General features: G+C 50.2%; 1 protein-coding gene across 1 annotated transcript in view; it reads left to right on the top strand.

Moving 5' to 3' along the window:
• HMA1 (heavy metal atpase 1) overlaps window positions 1-20,554 on the top strand; it is a 94,967-nt gene that overhangs the window by 39,637 nt on the left and 34,776 nt on the right. The window contains exons 5-6 of the mRNA XM_087397381.1: window positions 4,377-4,572; window positions 16,757-16,869. Coding sequence (XP_087253507.1) covers window positions 4,377-4,572; window positions 16,757-16,869 — 309 coding nt within the window. The remainder of the gene's footprint in view (window positions 1-4,376; window positions 4,573-16,756; window positions 16,870-20,554) is intronic.

The raw sequence follows: 20,554 nt of genomic DNA, 5'->3' as shown, positions 1-20,554 counted from the left end.
CCTTCAAGGGAGAGGCATTGGGTGGCCCCGGGATGTTCGTTCCAAGTTTTGGATGCGGTTATGGTCTAGTTTGTGGCCGAGGAAGATATCCTACTTCTTCTGGCTGGCTGCCCATGGAGGCTTGCCTATCCGCTCGTGGCTGGAGCAGATGCGGGTGGAGGGGCAGTGCCACTATTGCTCTGCTGGTTTTCTGGAGACGATTCCGCACTGCCTCTAGAGTTGTCGTAGTGCAGCGAGGATTTGGATGGGAGCCCTCAAGATTATGACCCGTATGTAGAGTCTTCAGAGGGACTAAGCAGATGAAAAGAATGGTATTCTGAAGAAGAAAGATAAACGGAAAGAGATAGCTAACACAGCGGAAGCAGAGTTGAATCTATTTCTGGCCATTGAGGAAGAGTGTTTCTCAGTTCAAGAAGCTTCAACCATTGATTCATGGGTGTTGGATAGTGGTGCCTTCCGTCACATGACCTGCAAGAAGGGTCTATATTGTTCCATGCAGCCTCTACATGAATCCATCACCGTGACGGTTGATAATAACGCAAAATGCCCTGTTGAGGGTACATGTACGGTTTCATTTGTTTCTGTAAATGGAGATGTTAAGAAACTATCTAATGTGCTGTATGTTCCACAAATCAAGAGAAATTTGCTATCAGTTGCTTCCATAACTGACCTTGACCATGAGGTGAGGTTCAACAAGACAGGAGCAAAAATTCTAGATAGTGTAGGCAATCTTGTTGGCACAGGAGTAAGGAGGAACAACCTGTATGAGCTAAGTGCTCTTACAGCCACCGCTGGAGTGGGCACAAGCAGACTTTGGCATGAAAGATTCGGCCACATCGGATTTGCAGTGCTGACGGAGATGTAGAAGCAAGATATGGTTGCTCACTTACCTGCAGTCACAGAAATCAAAGATTCGTGTGAAGCTTGCATGATGGGCAAGCAACAAAGAAAGGCATTCCCACAAGAAAGCAAGAATAGAGCAAACGCTCCTCTAGAGTTGGTGCATGTTGACTTGTGCGGTAAGATGCCTACACAGGCCTTAGGGGGATCTTCCTATTTTTTATTGATTATCGACAACTATAGTAGGAAGATGTGGGTGTACTTTCTTCGCGAAAAGGCTCAAGCTTTTGGTAAATTTAAAGAATGGCTACAGCTTGTTGAAAATGAAACAAGGAGAAAAGTGAAGAAAATCAGATTGGATGGTGGTGGTGAGTTTGTTTCTACAGAGTTTGGAGATTTTTGCAAGAGCAAAGGGATCAAGTGACAAACGACGACACCACATATGCCTCAACAAAATTCGGTTGTTGAACGCCGAATGCGGGCCACGGTGGAGATGGGGTGGTGTATATTGAAAGGTATTGGACTGCCAAACCACTTTTGGGCCGAGGCTGTCAATACTGCGGTTTACATCCTTAATCGCAGCTATACAAGGGCACTCAAAGGTAAAACACCACATGAGGCTTACAACGGTAAGAAGCCATCTGTCTCCCACTTCAGAACGTTTGGGTGTGAATGCTATGTGCATGTACCAGACAAAGAGAGAAACAAGCTACAACCAAAAAGCACCAAATGTATCTTCTTAGGCTATTGTGATGAGAAGAAAGCCTATAAGTTGTATGACCAAGAGGCAAAGAAGATCATAGCGAGCCGCGTTGTGGTGTTCAGGAAGCAGCCACATGCAGTGGAGGCAGAGAAGAGCTCTTCCACTTTATCATCAAGCGAAGAGGTAATTCACTATGGACCTGTCCCAAGAGCTATAAAGGAGGAGGAAATATCAGATGATGAAGGTATAAGTCACCAACTTGTTGTTACACCACCGGAAAAGCCATTGCCGCGATGGGTAAGGCAGCTCTACGACCATGATAACCAGATGCCTATGTCTGTTGAGCAGCATGCAGATGGACCAAGGCGGTCTCAGAGAATCGAGAAGCAAAGGAGGGCTTCTGCTCACATAGTCAATATGGCCTTGATGGTTGAGATTGTTGCAGGAGTAAAGGAGCCTGCGAGTTTGGAGGAAGCACTTGCAGACCGAGATTGGAAAAATGCTATGCAAGTAGAATATGACAGCATCATGAAGAATGAAACTTGGGAGCTGGTAGATCGACCACCTAATGGAAAGGTTATTGGCACCAAGTGGGTTTGGAAGGTAAAGTACAAGGCCGATGGGACTTTGGAAAAGTACAAAGCCAGATTGGTTGCATAAGGATTTTCACAGGTTGAAGGGTTTAATTTTCATGAATCTTTCGCTCCGACTGCCAGAATGACCACTATTCACACAGTACTATCGGTGGCTGCTCATAAAAAGTAGCCAGTTTATCAAACGGATGTTAAATCAGCATTCTTGAATGGTGACCTTAAGGAGGAGGTGACAGCCACCTGGGTTTGAGGCCTCCCATTCTGAGAACAAGGTATGTAAGCTGAAGAAGGCTCTGTACGGGCTGAAACAGGCCCCAAGAGCATGGTACCAACAGATAGACAAATTCTCTCATAAATTAAACTTCAAAAGATGTGCCTTAGATGCTAACTTGTATGTGTACAGGAAAGGTGGAAAAACTGCTATTATTGTTCTATATGTGGATGATCTCCTTATTAGAGGTGACTATGAAGACATGATCCAGCAGACTAGAAAGGCGTTGAGCACAGAGTTTGAGATGACAGACTTAGGCTTGATGCACGACTGTTTGGGGATTGAAGTCTGGCAAGAGCCAGGCAAGATCTTCATCTCTTAGCAAAATTATGCAAGGGAGATCTTGAAGGCATTTGGTATGTCCGAGTGCAAGGAGATAGCTACATCTATGGAGGTAAATGCGAGGTTGTCTATGGAGGATGCCTCACCACCAGCAGACATCGGGAGGTACATGAAGTTGGTCGGCAATCTCATCTATCTGTGCAACACCAGACCAGACATGAGTTTTGCTGTTGGCGTTTTGAGCAGGTTCTCCAATAAGCCTCGGGAGAATCATTGGAATGCAGGGATGTGGGTGCTCAGGTATGTGAAGGGCACTCTTGATTATGGCATCACCTATGGTACGGGCACTTCCCTGGCTGGTCATTGTGACTCAGATTGAGCTGGAGATGTTGATTCCAAGAAATCAATTTCTGGATATTGTCTCTCTTTAGGTTCAGGTATGTTCTCTTGGATCAGTAAGAAACAACCAACAGTGGCATTGTCTTCTACCGAGCCTGAGTACAAGGTAGCATGTTTTGCTGCATGTGAAGCAGTGTGGCTGTGGAGGATCTTATGGCACATGGAAGTGCAAGAGGATGAGACAACTCTGCTGAGGTGCGACAATCAAAGTTGCATGGCCATTGCTAAAAATCCAGTGCTTCATGCGCGCACAAAACATATAGAGATTTAGCATCACTATGTGCGTGATTTGATCGAGGACGGGATAGTGGAATTGGTCTACTGTCCAACAGAGCAAAATGGAGCAGATATCTTCACCAAGGCACTCGGGAAGGATCAGCTTCAGGGTCATCTTCAGAGACTCGGCATTGGGCCGAGAAGGTAGTTCACCTACGGGTGGACATTGAGGGGGGGTGTTAGATATGCTCAATGCCCCACCCTCCTGGTAACCACCAGTGGTCCAAGGTGCTCAAGTTATAAGGCCCCCATATGAGGAGAAGCCATGTGTGAGCCCGGGACATTGGATGGATCCTGACTTGCATGTCAGATGAGGTCTATCAATGAGACTGTTGATGGTAGAAAGGTGATTGTGTGGGAGGCCCTTATTCTTGTTGGGGCCTGGGAGCCAACTGGCCCCCTTGGTGGGGGTTCGGGGGCGGGAGCCCCCGAGGCGACGGTATAGGAAATATTCCCTGAATATTCCATGGACGACTAGTCGGTTCCACCGACTAGGTTGACTGGTCGGCTCCATCGACTAGGTCGACTGGTCGACTCCACCGACTATGTTGATCCGACTACCGCCCTCATAGCTATAAAGAGGCGACCTCCCCAGTCCATTGTATCAGATCAGTTCAGATCAGATCAGATCTTCCAGCTAGTAGCTCTTCACCTAGTATCTGTCTAGATCGCCATCTAAGCTCCACTGTGGGAGCGCACGGGTGGATGGAACCATCATCTGTACTACATCAGTATTGAAGGAAAAGTTTGTTCCTCTCCAGTTTGCTGTGTACTCTCTATTCTTTGTTCAGTTTTTGTTCCGCTGCACCGTGTAATTTAACAGTTTCACAGTTTCTCTCAAATGAAAGTAGGTTTGAGATATCAGGTTGCAGAAATTACAGTGTTCTGTGGACAACCATTTTAAATGGATTTTGGGAAGCTGTTCATCTGCAAAAAGGCCATAATGTTTTTTTTTGGGTGCAAACGTCTTGACATTGTTAACTAAGAAGGTTCACTGGCTTTGTATCTCCAGGCAACTAAAACATGGGACAACTCAACACTTGCAAGGATCATGAAATTGACAGAAGAGGCACAACAGAACAGGCCTAGACTTCAGAGATGGCTAGACGATTTTGGGGAACGGTACAGCCAAGCAGTTGTTGCAGTGTCAGTTTCTGTTGCACTCTTGGGGCCTCTTTTTTTCAAGTGGTCTTTCATGGGTAGTGCAGGTTAGCAAGATATCTGTTTAGAAAACTAGAGAGGGATTTGAAAAAACAAAAAATGTGTGTTGTTGTACTGAAGAAATTTAAATAACTGGTTGCTAATTGCAACCGTCTGCTTCAATATGCTTGTATTAAGTGTCTGTTGTTGTACAACATAATTTGAATTACTTGGCTTTAATTGTTTTTGGGTTTTGAAGCAGTTGCTCTTGACTTTTGGAATTCATCTGTTCAGCTCCCATATGATTGTCAATGTTTAACAAGATTAATGTTCGTTGTGTCCGTTCTTTGTTGTTTATTTCTTCTTTGGGTTGGCATTCAGTATTTCATGACCCAGAAAAATTGAGCCAGTCATAACCCAGGGATCTGGAGGATTTGCATGCTGAATTCTGTATTCATGTAACCGATGCATCGTGTCCCTGTTCAATAGGCCAATTGAGGAGGGCGGTCATGCAGAAATATGTGAGTATTTAGAAACACATGTAAGGTTTAAGGGCAAGAAGCTGGGCTGGCTAAGAAGGGACTCTCCGTTGTTTATTTTTTTATGTTTTTTCATCCATAATTAAAGAGGCCAGGTCCCACAATTGGAGCATATTTTTCTGTTTTGTAGATTTTTCATGTCTGCATTTTCCACTCGTCCCAGAATCTTGCAGCATTTGCAATCCCATGCATGCAAGCTGTTGTGGCATTATGTGCAAAATTTGCAGTCTTAAACAAGGACTAGTGCTCTGTCGGGTTGCTGTATTTAACACTCAGAAGTGATGTCGCATTAATCAGTGCCCAAAAGGCTCTCTTGGATAACCATCCATTCTTTAGTTAACCTTTATAAGCTGGAATTGTTTTACCTGAGACCTATGTCCCACATTAATCAATCCCGACAAAGGTACCTTCTATTATATGCTTTTAAAAGGATAAAAACATCAGCTATCTGTAAGGCACTGATAAGAAAATGATAAAAGCTGTCTGCTTTGCAGCCAGCTTCTTTGGGTCTGGCTTAGTACATATGGTAACACGTGACTAGGTTCCAACAATCGTAGGATGGACCATATAACCGATAGATTTCTGCAGGCCAGGCCTCTTGGAGACGGCTGTGACGCTTGTTCTTCTTCCTGGAGCTCTCTGTACCTTGCTCTGAAATTGCTTACAATGTATATATGATGTGCAGCCATATCTTGATGAGAGAGGCAGCACTTCCCCCCTTCAAGGTGCTACCTAGATATTCCAAGCCGTGATGTTGGCAACGGTCTCCTAGACAGTATCTCTGGAAAACTCAAGGGGTGCCGCTTGGAGGGTCTCTAAGTTTGAAGGAGACTCCGATTCAAGATAAGTGCACGTGGTCTTTTGGTTCTTGCAGCGTGTCTTGTTTCTGCCCTTGTTCTTTCAGAAGTGATGGCATTTTGCATCCCCATCCTTAACTTTGGGGATACGGGGAAGCTAGGGGGACTAATTATTCCATATGGAAGGTCAGGCTCTGAAGAAAACTTGTGGCAAGGAAGCTCTGGAAGCTGACAATGCGAGTGCAAGGAAGTTAAGGATGTTTCGGGAAAGGTAACACTAGCAGCAGACATTAATGAAGTAAGAAGTCAGTGACACCTACTAAAGATTGTGTGTGCATAGTACATTCACATGTTGAAGTAAACTAGTTGCAATGGAGCAGTAGCTTTGACTTTGTTTGCATGCCATTTTTGAGTGGCCATCATGCAAGGATCACATAAGTTTTGTGAATAGCTGGAAGACTAAATACTAACCTTTCCTTTTGCCTCACTACACAAGTGGCCAAGCGCCAATATTGGCCCGAGTCTTGAAAGTTCGTGATTTTGTAGAGCCCAGTTCTGCAATGCACCGTTGTTGCTTTTGTTAATAATGGCAACTTATTTTTTTTTTGCTGAAAAAACAGTGCTAATTATATTACTTCGAGAACAAGATACAAGAGGTCAGCTTATAGCTGACGGGCTGCGTTCACAAACCGGACGCAGCCCAAAAGGTAGCATAATAGATCATACTCTCACGGAGGGATATGCTGAGTGTGAATGAACAGCCATCGGGGTGGTGAGTAGTGCCACCGAAGGCCCTGCGTAGTCTGCTCGAAGAAGAGGCTCTGTGTGTCCCAAGCCTGGAGGAAGCGTCTCCGCTTCTCCTGACCGGCCCGGGAGTCTCCCTGAATCTGGTCCCACTGGCCTCTGAGGGTATGAATAATCTCACTCCAAATCTCCGCCATGATCTGGGCAGTCGATAAGGAGGTGCCACCGAGGATCTGCGCGCAGCGCCATCCTGTAATGCTGCTGATAATCTCCCAGACTGGCTGCCTCTCCCGAATTCCTGTATCAGCCTCTGCTAGGTGCTGTGGGATACCCTCGAGCGGCCCCCACGTCCCCTGTGTGATAAGGAAAGTGGGGTCCTGCTGGCATGCCTCGAACAAGTGATGAAGACCAGGTGCGGTGCTGCACCAACAGAACGCGCCCCAAGTGATCACTCCTAGCTCTGGTGCTGCACGAGCAAGAAGCCCGAAAGTCCACCTCCACACTTCCTGGGCGCGCGTGCAGCTCCACAGGCAGTGTTTTGGTGACTCCTCATCCGCATGGCAAATCTGACAGCAACCGTCCTGGCCTATCTGCCTCAACCAGCTCCCCACTGGAAGACCTTTGTGGGTAAGAAGCCACAGGAAGTATGAGATCTTCCGCGGCCGCCAGCTCTCCCACAAGGCCTTCCAGAATGCCTGCAAAAAGAACCTGGAAATACCCTGTGCGTACCAGCTAGGACGCTGGGTGGGGGGGCGGCTCTGCATCCTCCCGAGAACTCGCCTGCCCAGAGTCGTGCTGTAAGCGAAGAAGGAAGTCGGCCCCTGTCCTGTCACAATCTCTGGCCACCACCACTCTCCTGGGTCCCACTCAAGTTCTGACAAGGCCCGCCCCTCCCAGAGCCAAAGACGCCAAAGCTGCAACTGGTCCTGCTCGATACTAGGGTCGGTATGCCAGACCTTCCCCAGAAGGCCTACGACCCTAACCCTCTGCCACGGGAGTTGGGGGTCGATGAGCGCATCCTCTCTCCTGAGTCGTCCATCCCCTGAAACCGCGAAGAAGGCGATAGAGGAGTCATCCAAACGTCCTGCGACCACCAGTGGGATGCCACGGGGGGTGAACTGTCCCAGCCAGTGGGTGTCTCCAGGCATGAGGACCTGAGGCTCAGGTGGAGCCAACCAAGCGGCTGGGATCGCACCGTCGATCTCCGTGCGTCTCGCCTGGACTCCGCGTGCACCTCCAGCTGCGTCTGCAAGATCGGCCATCTCCAGATGTCTGTACGTATCCCTCCAAACTCGAAGGGACCGGGCTGGCCCCCTCATCCAGCCGTCCCACCTGATATGTGATCTCTCCCCCAATTGAAGGCCCTCGGCGTCTCTGACCTGCCCATTCCAGACGAGCGGCTGGCGATCGATCTCCTCCTGACAGCTGGGCTGGGACTGAATGAGACTGAGACGGAGCCGCCTCCAAACCATGAGGAGGCTACGAACGAGTGGGGAGCGGGGCTGAGTGAGCGGGGCGGAAGTGAAGATCCACCTGAAGGACGGTAGCCACTCTCCACCTCGGCGCGGGACACAAGAGCCGACTCCCTGCTGAAGTAACATCTTCCACGTCTGCCCCCCTGGGGTCAAACCGCGGATGATAAGCTTGCCTAACAAGGCCTGACTCTGAAGCTCTGGATCAATGACCCCCAGACCACCCTCAGCCTGCGGAAGAATGACTGTCTGCCAAGCAACCCTGGCTCTGGTATCTCTATGCCCATCCTCCCCAGACCAAAGAAAGTTCCGAACCAACCTCCTGAGCTGTGCCACGCTGGATCTCGAGAAGCACCAACAGGAAGCCACATACCAAGCCGTGGCTAGAAGGACCTGGTTAACTACTAAAGCACGACCTGCAAGGGAAAGCTTAGCAGTGCTCCAGAAAGCCAGCTTCCGTCGGATGGAATCTAGCACCGGGAGAAACTGCTGAGCTGGCGTAATGTCTAGGCCAACCTGGAAGCCAAGGTATCTAGCTGTCTGTCCACGTGGAATCCATCTGAAGCCCAGAAATCGCCCCCACTGAGAACACGCCCCCGGGTCTGTGAGAAAACCAACTGATTTGTTCCAGTTGATTTTCGCACCAGCGGCCGAGCAGAAAACCTCCAGGGCCATCCGCACCCTCTCTAGCATCCTCTCATCGTCCTGGACATAAAGGGCTGTATCATCTGCGTACTCTGAGTCCAGAAGCTCCGTGTCCTCCCGGAGTGGAAGGCGAACACCCCTGAGCCCTGTGGACCTCGCCCGAAGGTAGTAAGTCATGGCCTCGGCGAAGAAGAGAAACAGATAAGGAGCCAGGGGACAGCCCTGACGTACTGATCTCTCCAAGCTGAATCGCTCACCCATCCTGCCTCCAATGATGACTCTGCTGGACGCTGTCCTGTACAAAGCTGAGATACCCTGAATCCAGCCTGCCGGGAAACCTAGCCGCTCCAGAGTCCCCTCCAAAAAGGACCAATCCACGCGATCGTAGGCCTTCTCGAAGTCGAGAAGTAAAATGGCAAGGTGTGATCCGCTGTACTGAGCCCACTCCGCCGCCTCTGAAAAGGTGAAGACATTATCCAGGATACTGCGATCCTGGACAAAGCCTGTCTGAGTGTCATGGACGAGGTCTGGAAGTAGAGGTCGAACTCTGGCACTGATCATCTTGGCGAGGATTTTGTAGGCAGTGGTAAGGAGAGTGATCGGACGCCACTGGCGGATCTCCTGTCTATCTCCTCCCTTCGGGATGAGGCAAATCAGTCCCGAGGAAAGGCTCTCTGGCATCTGACCGCTGCTGAAAATCCCCTGCAGAGCTGCAAGGAGGGGCTGATGGATCTGGTCCCAGAAAGAGGTGAAGAAAGCTCGGGATAGCCCATCCTCACCTGGGCATTTCTGCCCATCAATAGCCATCAAGGCCTCCAACATCTCATCCGAGGTGAACGGCGCCAACAACGTCGCCTGCATGCTAGGCTGGACAAGGGATGGAATGTGCCTCCACACCTCCTCACGGTCACGACTAGCACGAGGGGCAAGTGGCTCCTGCTGGAAGAGGGTCCTATAGAAGTCAGTGGCCAACCCCAGGACCTCCCCCGGGTCCGTAACAATGTGACCATCCGCTGTCCTGAGACTCCGTAGCTGATCACCTGCAGCTCTCTGGCCGTGTGTCCTGAAGAACTCCCTGCACATCCGGTCACCCTTCCGGGCCCAGAAGGAGAGAGAGGCGTGATAGGAGAACTCGGAGCGACGCTGGAGGGTCTCCTCCAAGAGGGCTCTGGCTCGAAGGGCCTGGATCCGAAGCTCCTCCGAGCCCGGGGAAGACTGCTGAAGTCGCTGAATGGAGGCGAGGTCCCTCCGAAGAGCTCTCTCTCTGCCCCACCAATCCTGTCGAACCTGTAGGGCTGCGAGCTGGCAGATCTGGCTGGACTCCTGCAGAGCCTGCGCGACCGAGTCTACCAGATCCACGCCCTCCCCCCAGTCTCTGTCCCAAAGACTGCAAATGCTGCTACGGACGTCCACCCTCGAGAAGATGGAATCGGGAATCCTGCATGATCGGGGGGGGGAGAGTCTGGGCTGCCGAATCTAATGAAAGGAGCACAGGCGCATGGTCGGAGAGTGTCGTCCCTGGAACCATGCCCGCCTGGCCACCTCTGCTGATGGCCCAATCACTGACATAAAACCTATCAAGCCGCTCCAGGAGTCTGCCTCCTTCCCTGCGGAAGCCCCAAGAGAAGTCCAGGCTCCCGTGCCAACGCCGGAAGGACGGGTCTCTCCAACTGTCCCTCCCTCCTGTCGCGAAGATGAAAGAGTCCCAAGCTGACTGCTCTGCCTGAGCCATACCTGTGAACTCCGGATCTCTACCCTGCTGGTCCTCCAAGGTCTCCAGGTTGTTGAAGTCTCCTCCAACAATCCAGGAATCCATGTCTGGAAGAATCCCTGTAAGTGTCCTCCAGAAGGTGGCTCTGCATCGGAGGTCTGTGGGAGCATAAATGTTGAGGATTCCTATCTTGGATCCCTCCAAATTCAGGCCTACCCAAAGGGCTCGGCCTGGGATCAACGTGCCGTGACCGAAAACTAACTGAGCTAACTGCTCGCACACGGAGGTACAGACCCCCCCGCTCCTCCCCTGTGCGCCGATCGAAGGCTCCCAATAAGTGTAGGAGCGTCCAGGGAGAACCTTCCCGCAGCTACGGGCATGAGCCGCAGAAAGCTTGTGCTCCTGGAGCAGCAGTACATCCAATCGACCAATCACTGCAGGCTGAAGTTCCTGACGCAAAATGAGCTTCCTGGGACCACGGGTGCTCGAAGAGTGAAACCCGTTCACATTCCAGGATACGAGGTGTAGGCTCATGGAGAGGGATGGGGGGCTGCGAACAGCTGTCTGCTCGCAGTCGAAGTCGAAGAAGAATCAGACATATCGGAGTGGAGGCGCTGCCGCTTGTGAGAAGGTTTGGAGGGGGAGACGGGGTCGTCCTGCCCGTTCTTCAACACCTTCAGCAAAGGCGAGAGGCCTCTAGTGCCATGAGCAAATGCTTTCTCGAGCCAGCTCGAGATCTCTGAAGTGGTCATCCCGTAGAAGGTTCGGAGTTTCTGTTGGGACCAAGCTCTGACATCCTGGGGAAGAGGCCATGCCAGGGGGGGTCTGAGGATCACGATCAATCGGAAACGTTTGGCAGCGCAACGCCACCGCAAGCGCACATCGCCCTCGGACCACTGAGTCTCGAGGAGCTGCCCACCGGACGGGCCTATCCAGGAGCAAATCTGGGCGTGTGTCTGCTCTCTGAGAGCCTCCCACACCGAGTCGTCTGTCCAGGTCTCGGTGCCATCGCTGAGGAACGTGAAGGCGAAGCTAGGGCCATCCCTGGGAGCCAAGGCAGCAATCTTCCCATCCGCCCCTTTGCGGAGCATGAAGATACTAATGTCGAGACAAGCCGGGAAGGTCCCAAGGTCGGCCACATCCAGGTAGTCCCAGGGGCCAGATCTGTAAAAGTCTGGAGGGAGCTCTCTCTCCTGGAGCTGAGACCCAGCTGAGTCTGCCACTGAGGGGCTAGCGGGAAGGGAAACCTGCTCCACTGGTGGTACAGACTCCGGGTGTCCTACAAGCGGGGGGGGAGGGGGAGGAGGCTGCGGGATAGGCGACTCGGGCTCCACGGAGGCGACTGGCGGAGAAGGTGGAGGAGGTGGAGCGGAGGCTGCACTCGGCTGGGAAGGCGACGGTGCAGCTAACTCTGTAGGAGGGGCGAGGGAAGCAGGGGGGGGAGGGGGATGGGGATGCATCTGGAACTGGGGCTGAGGGGGAGGGGGAGGGGGAGGGGACTGAGGAAAAGGAGGCGGGGGCTGAAACTGCGGGGCGGGCGAAGGGGGGGGAAACTGGGGAGAAGGCGGGGGGGTGGGAGAGAGGAGGATCTGAGGCTGTGGAGGGCGGGCTGCCGTCGAAGAAGAAGCTCTCCCAGGTCCCTGGGGCATCTGCCTGTCAGGTCTCTGGAGTGCTGCTGCAGGAAGGGTGACCTCTGCCTCCTTGCCTTTATCCGAAATCTTCTTATTCTTTCCTCTTTTCCTTCGAACCTCGGTCCAACCGCCCACTACCTCTGGCCCAGGCTCCGACTGCCTCAGCTCCTCCTGACGTGGCTGTCCGGGGGGGGGAGGTGGGGGCGGAGGGGGCGGGGGCGGGGAGGGTCGAGACGAGCTGGCAAAGCGTGGACAAGCAGCCGCCAAGTGCCCAAAGCCATGGCACCGCAGGCACTGACCTGGCTGTCCGGTGACTATCATGCTCTGGGTGATACTGCCGGCACCTGTCACGATCTCGATCACTGCAGGGAGAGTCGCAGGATCCGCCACAGCCACACGGACTCGGGGAGCTCCTGCCGTGGTCACCGCGTCGGCAAAGGTGTCGTGCATAACCCAGCCAAAATGGGAGCCCAAGTCCCTGACAATCGGCCGCAGCTCAGTAGCAAGCCCTGGAAAAACTAGTGTCACTGGGTGGCGAGGTATACGGAACCGAGTATCGAAATCCGCTGCGCTGAAACCACGGTACCACGGGACTATCATGATGATCTTCCCATCCACCGATGTGGGGGAACCGGCAATCAGATTGCTCGCAGCTTTCTCACTGGAGAGTTTGAGCCAGAAGATGCCCCTTCCCATAAGGGCCACCTCCTCAATATGGCCATCCTCTAGCAAGAGAGTGGACTGGAGCCAGTCCCTGATGGTAGACCTGGAGGGGGAGTGTCCAATGACTCTACCGTAAACAGAGGTACGAGCAAAGTCACTGGCTACCGCCTGAACACGGGATGATTGTTGCTCTGTCAGGATAACGCGGTAGGCATCTGGAGAGGGAGGGTCCGACTGGGCCTCCGGATCCGGGCTGGGGGCTGCCATACCGCCAAGACTAACTGCAAGCTTCCGATGAAGAAAAACAGGCTGCCACCCAAGAAGGGGATGAAGCGGCGGTGGAGCCTGGGGGTGAGGCGGGCGAGGCGAAATGAAGGGTCGGAGGGGTCGAAGCGGAGGGCGGGGCGAAGGCTGCGGGATGCGGGGAGTACGGAAGGGGGCGAGAGGGCGGGGGGGGGGTGAAGTTGGAATGGCGGGGGTGGAGGGGTGAAGCGGGGGGGCGGGGGGAGCGGAATGAGGCGGAGGCGGGTGAAGCGAGGGGGTGAAGGAGCAGCGAGGGGGCGGGTTGGAGCGGGGTGGATGGCGAGGGAGCAGCGAGGGGCGGAATGGAGCGGAGGCGGGGCGAGGGCGAGGCGGGCTGGAGAGAAGGGGGGGGGGGGGGGGACGAGGCGAGGCGAGGCGGGATGGAGCGGAGGGGGGGGTTGGAGCGGCGGCGAGGGGGGGGTTGGAGCGGGGGCGAGGGGCGGGTTGGAGCGAGGGGGCGGGATGGAGCGGAGGTAAGGGGGCGGGATGGAGCGAGGGGGCGGGTTGGAGTGAGGGGGCGAGGGGCGAGGGGCGGGTTGGAGCGAGGGGGCGAGGGGCGGGTTGGAGCGAGGGGGCGGGATGGAGCGGAGGTAAGGGGGCGGGATGGAGCGAGGGGGCGGGATGGAGCGAGGGGCGGCTGGAGCGGAGGTGAGGCGAGGGGTAGCGGGGTGCCGGCGGGGGGGGAGGAGAGGGGACGGGGGTCGAGGGCGGACGGGAGGGGTGGAGGTGGTCGCGGCGAGGGGGGGGGGGAGCGAGGGGGGAGGTAGGGGCTAACGGCGAGGGGGGGAGGGGAAGCTCGCAGGAGCTCTGGATGACGTTCTGTGCAGCAATAATGGCAACTTATGGCTTGTGAAAGTAACCTTTGGCTGTCTTCATTTGATTGCACTGACAGAGACCACTTTTTGCAGGAGGAACATACAAAATTTCTCTGGTATCTCCTTGTATGGTAGGGAAAGGAGTCATACCTGTTTGGTTTATTCAGCACCAAATCTGTCATTGATCTTGTGTAGTCCATTGTGAATGCCCCATGAAACATCATACATGACCGCTTAAACCTTTGGCTGGACTTCTCTAGAGTGACATAGGGATTATTGGTTGTACCAATGGAAAACTTTTCTACTTGAGCAAAATTTTTGGACTCTACCTTGGACTTTTCGGTAGGCTTCTGAGCACTATTCTTGGCACCAGCTTGCTTCTTTCCACAATCTTTGGTGTAATTACATGTATTGCTGTGATAAAACACGTTTCTCTCCTTCTTTTTTCTTTATATGGGAACCAAAAACAATGACGCATCGTCCTGTGTCCTTCTCTTTGCCAAGCTACATGCTCCTGCCCTTGGTTTGAGCTTTGAAGGCTCTCTCTTTCACTTCTCTCCTGTACATCTCTTGGGGCCGAGTCAACATAGTATGCTCCTCAAACCCTTCGTAACTTTGTGAAGACAGTTCAGATCCATAAAGCGTTTTGCTCAAGGAGATTCACCTAAACATACTGTTAGCCTGACTGCTGCCTCTGTTTGCCCAGGTTTGGCCTTTGCCTTGGAGGAATAACAAAAGGGAGCCCTCATGAAATTAGTGTTATTGAGTCTCCTTTGACATCTTTTAAATCATCAAAATCATAAGTGCAGTGTTGATATCATTATTCTTAGTGATGGTTTGCAGTAGAGGGCTATCTATCTTCATCTTAGGGTTGCCTCTCACTGCCACGTGTTCCATCAAGGGATGGATAGCCTGAGTACATAGTGTCTTAGATGGTATGGAAGTATGATAATTTTGTTGAGCTTCATAAATCCAATGACATAATAAATGGCAGCTGTAGCCTAATCAGTGCTGACTGCATTGATGCTAGCTCACTTATGGATTCATAGTACCACTTTAGTTGGCTGCCGTTGATCTTGGATGTAAACTCTATGCCTTCCAGAATTCCAATCCACACTGTGGGGATTGGTGTGACCTTATTAATGATAGGGTCCCTGGGCCATGAATTTCATTTTTCCCTTGTGGGGCTTTATGTTGTAGGGCAGCACTAACATCAACTGGCATAACAGGGTCGAAGTTGGGTAGGAAACTGAAGGGAGGAAAAGGACAGGGGTAATGAAAGATAGCAACTGGGTGCCTGCATAGGGTGGGGGAGTGAAGGGCAGAGGGGAGATGGAAATGTCACATGCACCCCTGCACTTGGGTGCAATGTGACACACTGGCTACATCGACAAGTGCATAATAGTTCCTTAATAGGAGATTTTGTCGTATGCTGTGACCCCTTTGTGAGCCCTTGTCGAGGGACAGTTAGGCACAAGCTACGTAAGTCAGTCTCTAAGCCTCAAACAGTGAAGTCTTGTTCACTAGTACCCACTGGAGAACAATAGGATAGTGTTTTTATCTTAGTGTTTAGTTAGGTCTAGGTCATAGCCCCAAAGGGCCCCCAAAGGCTGACCAGGAGGACCCAGAGGCAAGGACGGAAGGCAGCCTGCAAAGGCTGCCCAAAAAGTCCCTTGGCAAATGAGCTAGGGGGGGTTTTATAGGCTGGAACTCAGCCAACCAGGCTGCAAAACAGCGGACTCAGTCGGCTATTTGCGGCAGGCTGGTTGGCCCAGCCAGCCTTATAAAAGGGCCCTTACAGCCCTCTTTTGCTCATTCAGTTGCCCTCCAGCCTTCAGCCACTCCTACAGCTCAACACCAGCCCTTGTGCAAGCCCTGAACACTCCAAGATCTGGCCCTGATCCAGCCTCAGCCTTGGCCATCTGTTCAGCCATTTCCAGGTTGTGTCGACGCAGCACAACAGTTGGGGATTTGGACCAGTTCAGCAGATCCTTTTAGTTATCTTTTACAGTTTGCATAGCTCACTTCTCAGCTCTATATTTCGGTCATCTCTCAGCTCTCTTTTAGGATCTATCACTCCTAGCTTTCACTCACGCAATAACCATGTATTCCGGCATACAGCACAAGCCTCTTCCTTGCCTTGCAAAATTACCCTACATTGTCAGTGTGGACAGCATCAAGGTCTCGCTATTGGTCGGCGTTGCCTCTCAGGTCTTTGGGTCTGCCATACGTGTGCACATTGTACTCTTTAGAAGCATGTTTCCGTGATCTCTCGAAGAGTGTTATTTGTATTTCTCAGTTCTCCAAGTATAAAGCACATTCTCCCCTGATTGGGGGAGGGGGCCCTCAGTGGGTACAGGAACCCAATCGGTTGTCGACTCCATTCTCTCTCTACCCTTATCTCGTTTCTCTCTCTATGGTGCATAAGGCTAATTCATCGCAAAAGGTTTAAAGAAGGTCTTGCTGTGATTACACGATCAGATTACCATTGCATGTTACAAGAAAGAAGAGCGAAGGGCATGGGGATCAGTTCAAACAAAAGAACGGCGTGTAGAAAGGCCATGAAAAAGGTGATGATTGTGGATTTGAGTTACAATATTTTGCAGATCCAACCTTTTGCAAAACTCTGTGATGTTTTATGTTAGGACAAACATCTATCATTTCTGGAGCATTATAGACTCATGGAAATTGGTTGTGATTGTACCTACCGTGAATCAGCAAAGATGTGATGCTTCAGTCATATCAGAACTTCTTTGTTGTTGGATAAGTGATATATGGAAATTTTATGTGTAAAGTACATCTTTATTTAATTAACTGCTTGCCATATAAAAAAAGGTGCTAAACAAATTTCTGCTCCTATGAGAGGTTGATTGATTTAGTCTTTTAAGGCAAAGTAATTTGTTTTCAATTGTCTACGTGTGCTGTCGTGCAGCATCTCGTGGATCAGTGTATAGAGCATTGGGACTTATGGTAGCAGCTTCTCCTTGTGCTTTAGCTGTCGCACCTCTGGCTTATGCAACTGCAGTAAGCTCTTGTGCTAGCAAGGTGCTTCTCTAACCACATTACATAGAAAATAACTACTTAACATTTTAGCTGCTTTTTTGCTTGGACCTTATCGTTTTAGCTTTCTATAAAATGGTGGTTTAGAGAAGCAAGAAAATGACTTACGGGTTGAAATTCTGCTAAGATAGTGTTTTTTACCTTTTTACAAAAACTTTTTTCCTTCCAGAGCAATTGGTTCATCACAAATTTTTTGTCTTGAGATTATATTTTTAATAGGACTTCAAAGATTCTTGACACTTTATACCTAAAGTCGTGTGAGCTTTGAATGGGGATCAGATGCAGTTTGTTCCATTCTTCTTAGCTCCATATTTTTACTGGTACACTATAAGCTTTGGTGGTACTCTAGTGTGTTTTGAGGTGGAACTTACGAAACTTGGAAAACTTGGAATTGCAGTTTGTTAAGAAAGAGTCTAGGAGTTTGACTGCAAATAAGTTTTTGCATCTTGGGGAAGGGTACTGTCCACCCTGAGGGCAATCAACAATCTGCCCTTGCCCGGCATGTCTGGGAAAAAGGTTAGTTTACACTTCGCCTTATCCCCATACACAATCCACATAGCCTGCCTAGCCATCGTCCCAATAAAGGACAGCATCTGGTCCCTGAAGATCTGGTCGAAGGTATGCTGAGCTGAGATACTGCATACTGCAAATCAGGTCCGGTGTGACATAAATAAATAAGGCATCCAACAGCTTGCTGATAAAGAGTGATATCACATGGTGGGCTCCCATCATGAGCTGAGAATTTGAAGCCAGGGTCCACTGGAGTAGAGATTGGCTTGCTATCCTCAAATTGAAAACGATCAAGTTGTTAGAATTATAGATATAATTCAGCAGTGACCAATGTAATATAATAAGCTAGTTAGGGGCACTTTTCCCTCTTTAAGAGGTTTTTCCCCCTAACCGCAGTTAGTTCACTAACTATGGTTAGTGACTACTAAGGTTTTGTCACTAGGACAAAACCTTCTCTCTCTCTCATTGAGTTGTACACTCTCACACTCTTCTATTGCAACTCAGCTTTCAGCTCCCAAGCTTCTAGCTTTCACTCTCTCTTGCTCTCTCTCACTCACCATCTCCTCACATTTGGTATCAGAGCAGGTTGACCCTGCTCTCTTCTTCTTGCCTCCAGCTCCAGCCTAGCCCGTAAGCTCCAGCTCCATTAGTTCACCTCCTCCGTACAGTCCGTACGACTGTACGGAATCCTGCCGTACCTAACTGCCATATCAAATCGTACCTGCGTCAAAGGTTGCGTCCGTACAACTCGAGCTGTCTGTTCATCGCCGTACGTTCCGTACACAGCAAGTACTGCACGCACGTACCTGCTGTTACCGTACCTGCGCGTACACACTGTACAACAGGTATCCGTACAGCGCCGTCGTCCGTACTCCGTACATTCATACGGTCATTCGTACAACGTACGAATTCTGTACCAGACAGTTTCGTACACTGACAGTTTTGTACTGTCAGCTCACTTTCCGTACACTTTTGCTGCAGACATTCTGTGCAGAGTTTTACTTCTGCAGGTACTCGAGCAGTTAGTTTTTTGGGCAGGCTTTGTTTGCAGATAGCCATTGTTTGGCTGTATTTTTGAAAATACATTTGGAGCTTTGGCAGACACATTACAGATTTTGGGCTTTTGCAGACAGATCTGCAGATCTAGTTTGAAATTTGGGGCTTTTGTTCAGAAATTGCAGATTTGGGGCTTTTAGTAAATTTGCCCCTTTCTAGTTGCCATTTCAAGCCACAAATTGGGGCTTTTGTGTTGGGAGAGCAATTTTTGGAGTATTCAGTTCATACTGCCCTTCTTGGAGTGTTTTGCAGCACTTTTGGCAGATTCTGGAGAGTTTTTGATGCTTGGACAGATTTCTGACAGTGCAAGTACAGAAATCTAAGTTGCATTTACAGCCCGTGCTTGGCTGTGTTCTTTTTGGGAGTTGTGCATTTCATTCCCAGTAAAGGAATTCAGTTTTGTATCTGCTTCAATCCCTTTCTCAGATATGGCCCATCAAAATCAGAATGACTTCCAGTTCGGTGGTCTTTCACAGGAAGACAAGTTGGATGGTACCAACTACTCCCTCTGGAGTTTCATGGTACGCAATATTCTGATTTCTCGCAATTTATGGGATTATGTCAATGGGGATGAGATCGGACCAGCAGATATTGCACCTGCTACCCCTCCCCAGCAAGGAGGTGGAAGAGGTCGTGCACAGGGTGCAGCTGCAGGACAAGTTGTTGGTGCAGCTACAGTCACTACTCCAGAGCAGAAGAGATGGGATTTACGGGATGCCTTAGCTTTGTCATGCATCTCTCTTTCAGTGAAAAGATTTATCATTCCGCATATCCGGTCGTGTAAGACCTCCAGGGCAACGTGGGATATTTTGGAAAGCATGTATGCAGCTCGGAATGATGCAAGGGTATCTTTCTTGAAAAGAGAGTTGAGTAATACACATATGGAAGAGGGTGACTCCATGTCAGTCCACCTCACAAAGCTACAGGATCTCAGAGAGCAATTGTTAAACATAGATGAAATTATTCCTGATTCAGAGATGCTTACAACCACTCTGAATTCTCTTCCTGAGTCTTATCTCAGCTTTCATACCTCGCTCAACTTATCATTGAGGGGGGGTGCAAATCCTCTCACTTTTCATGAGTTGATAGGACTTTTGCTTCAGGAAGAGCAGACCAAGAAAAATTTGGCTTCACGTGCAAGTGAACAAGCCATGCTCTTAAAGTTTAAATCAAAAACAAAGGGATAGGCAAAGACATCAGTAAATCAGCCTTCCAGTGGGTCAGGACAGCCTTCCCAAAAGGCTAAAAATGATGCAAGTAAGCCCAAGAAGAAGGGTTTTTGTCACTACTGCAAAAAGCCAGGTCATCACATAGCAGAATGCAGGAAAAGGCTTGCAAAGGAAAAGAAAAACAGCTCAGGTATGGCTGTTTCAGATTCAGCTCCTCATGCATCTGACAGTGGGGATGCTGCAGCCAACTTTGTTGGACAGGATTATGCCTTTTTATCTTGCATTTCAGATTCTAGGTTGGCTGTTCCAGATGCTCGGGATAGTACAGCCACTTGCAGTGATGCTACATATGCATTTTTGACTTGCAGCTATGACTCTTCTACAGATGCATCTGCTTTTAGTGTCAATGAAACACTGAACACTTGGTATTTTGACAGCGGTGCATCCAAGCACATCACTTCTAGGAAGTGTCTTTTTACTTCTTTGCATCCACCTCCCGTTGGTAAGAAAGTTACTTGTGCCAACAACTCATCATATTCAGTACGTGGCACAAGAGATGTTGAGTTCACTGCCATTGATGGCTCAATTTTCAGACTTTCGGATGTCTTATATGTGCTTGGCATAACCAAAAATCTTCTTTCAGTGTCCACTCTTAACAGAGGTGGATTTCAGGTCATCTTTGAGGATGACAAATGTGCTGTCCGAGACCGGGAAGATGACTATGCCTTAAGGTTATCTGGTACTCTGCTGCGTGGGCTTTTTCAGCTTGATATTTTTGAGAAAAGAGCAGCCCATGTTCTTGCAGTTTCTACCCCTACAGCTGCCATGCAGAATGCAGAATTATGGCATGCTAGATATGGCCACATGCATTACAACAGCTTGATGACACTTCAGAAGTATTCCATGGTTGATGCATTGCCACCTCTTGAGATACC

This window comes from Dipteris shenzhenensis, chromosome 26 (genome assembly GCF_047967505.1).
Source record: "Dipteris shenzhenensis isolate YYH24624 ecotype China chromosome 26, Dip_SZ_1.0, whole genome shotgun sequence".
NCBI classification, from domain to species: Eukaryota; Viridiplantae; Streptophyta; class Polypodiopsida; order Gleicheniales; family Dipteridaceae; genus Dipteris; species Dipteris shenzhenensis.
The sequence above is the reverse complement of the archived record's forward strand: the minus strand, read 5'-3'. Positions and strand labels throughout refer to the sequence as shown.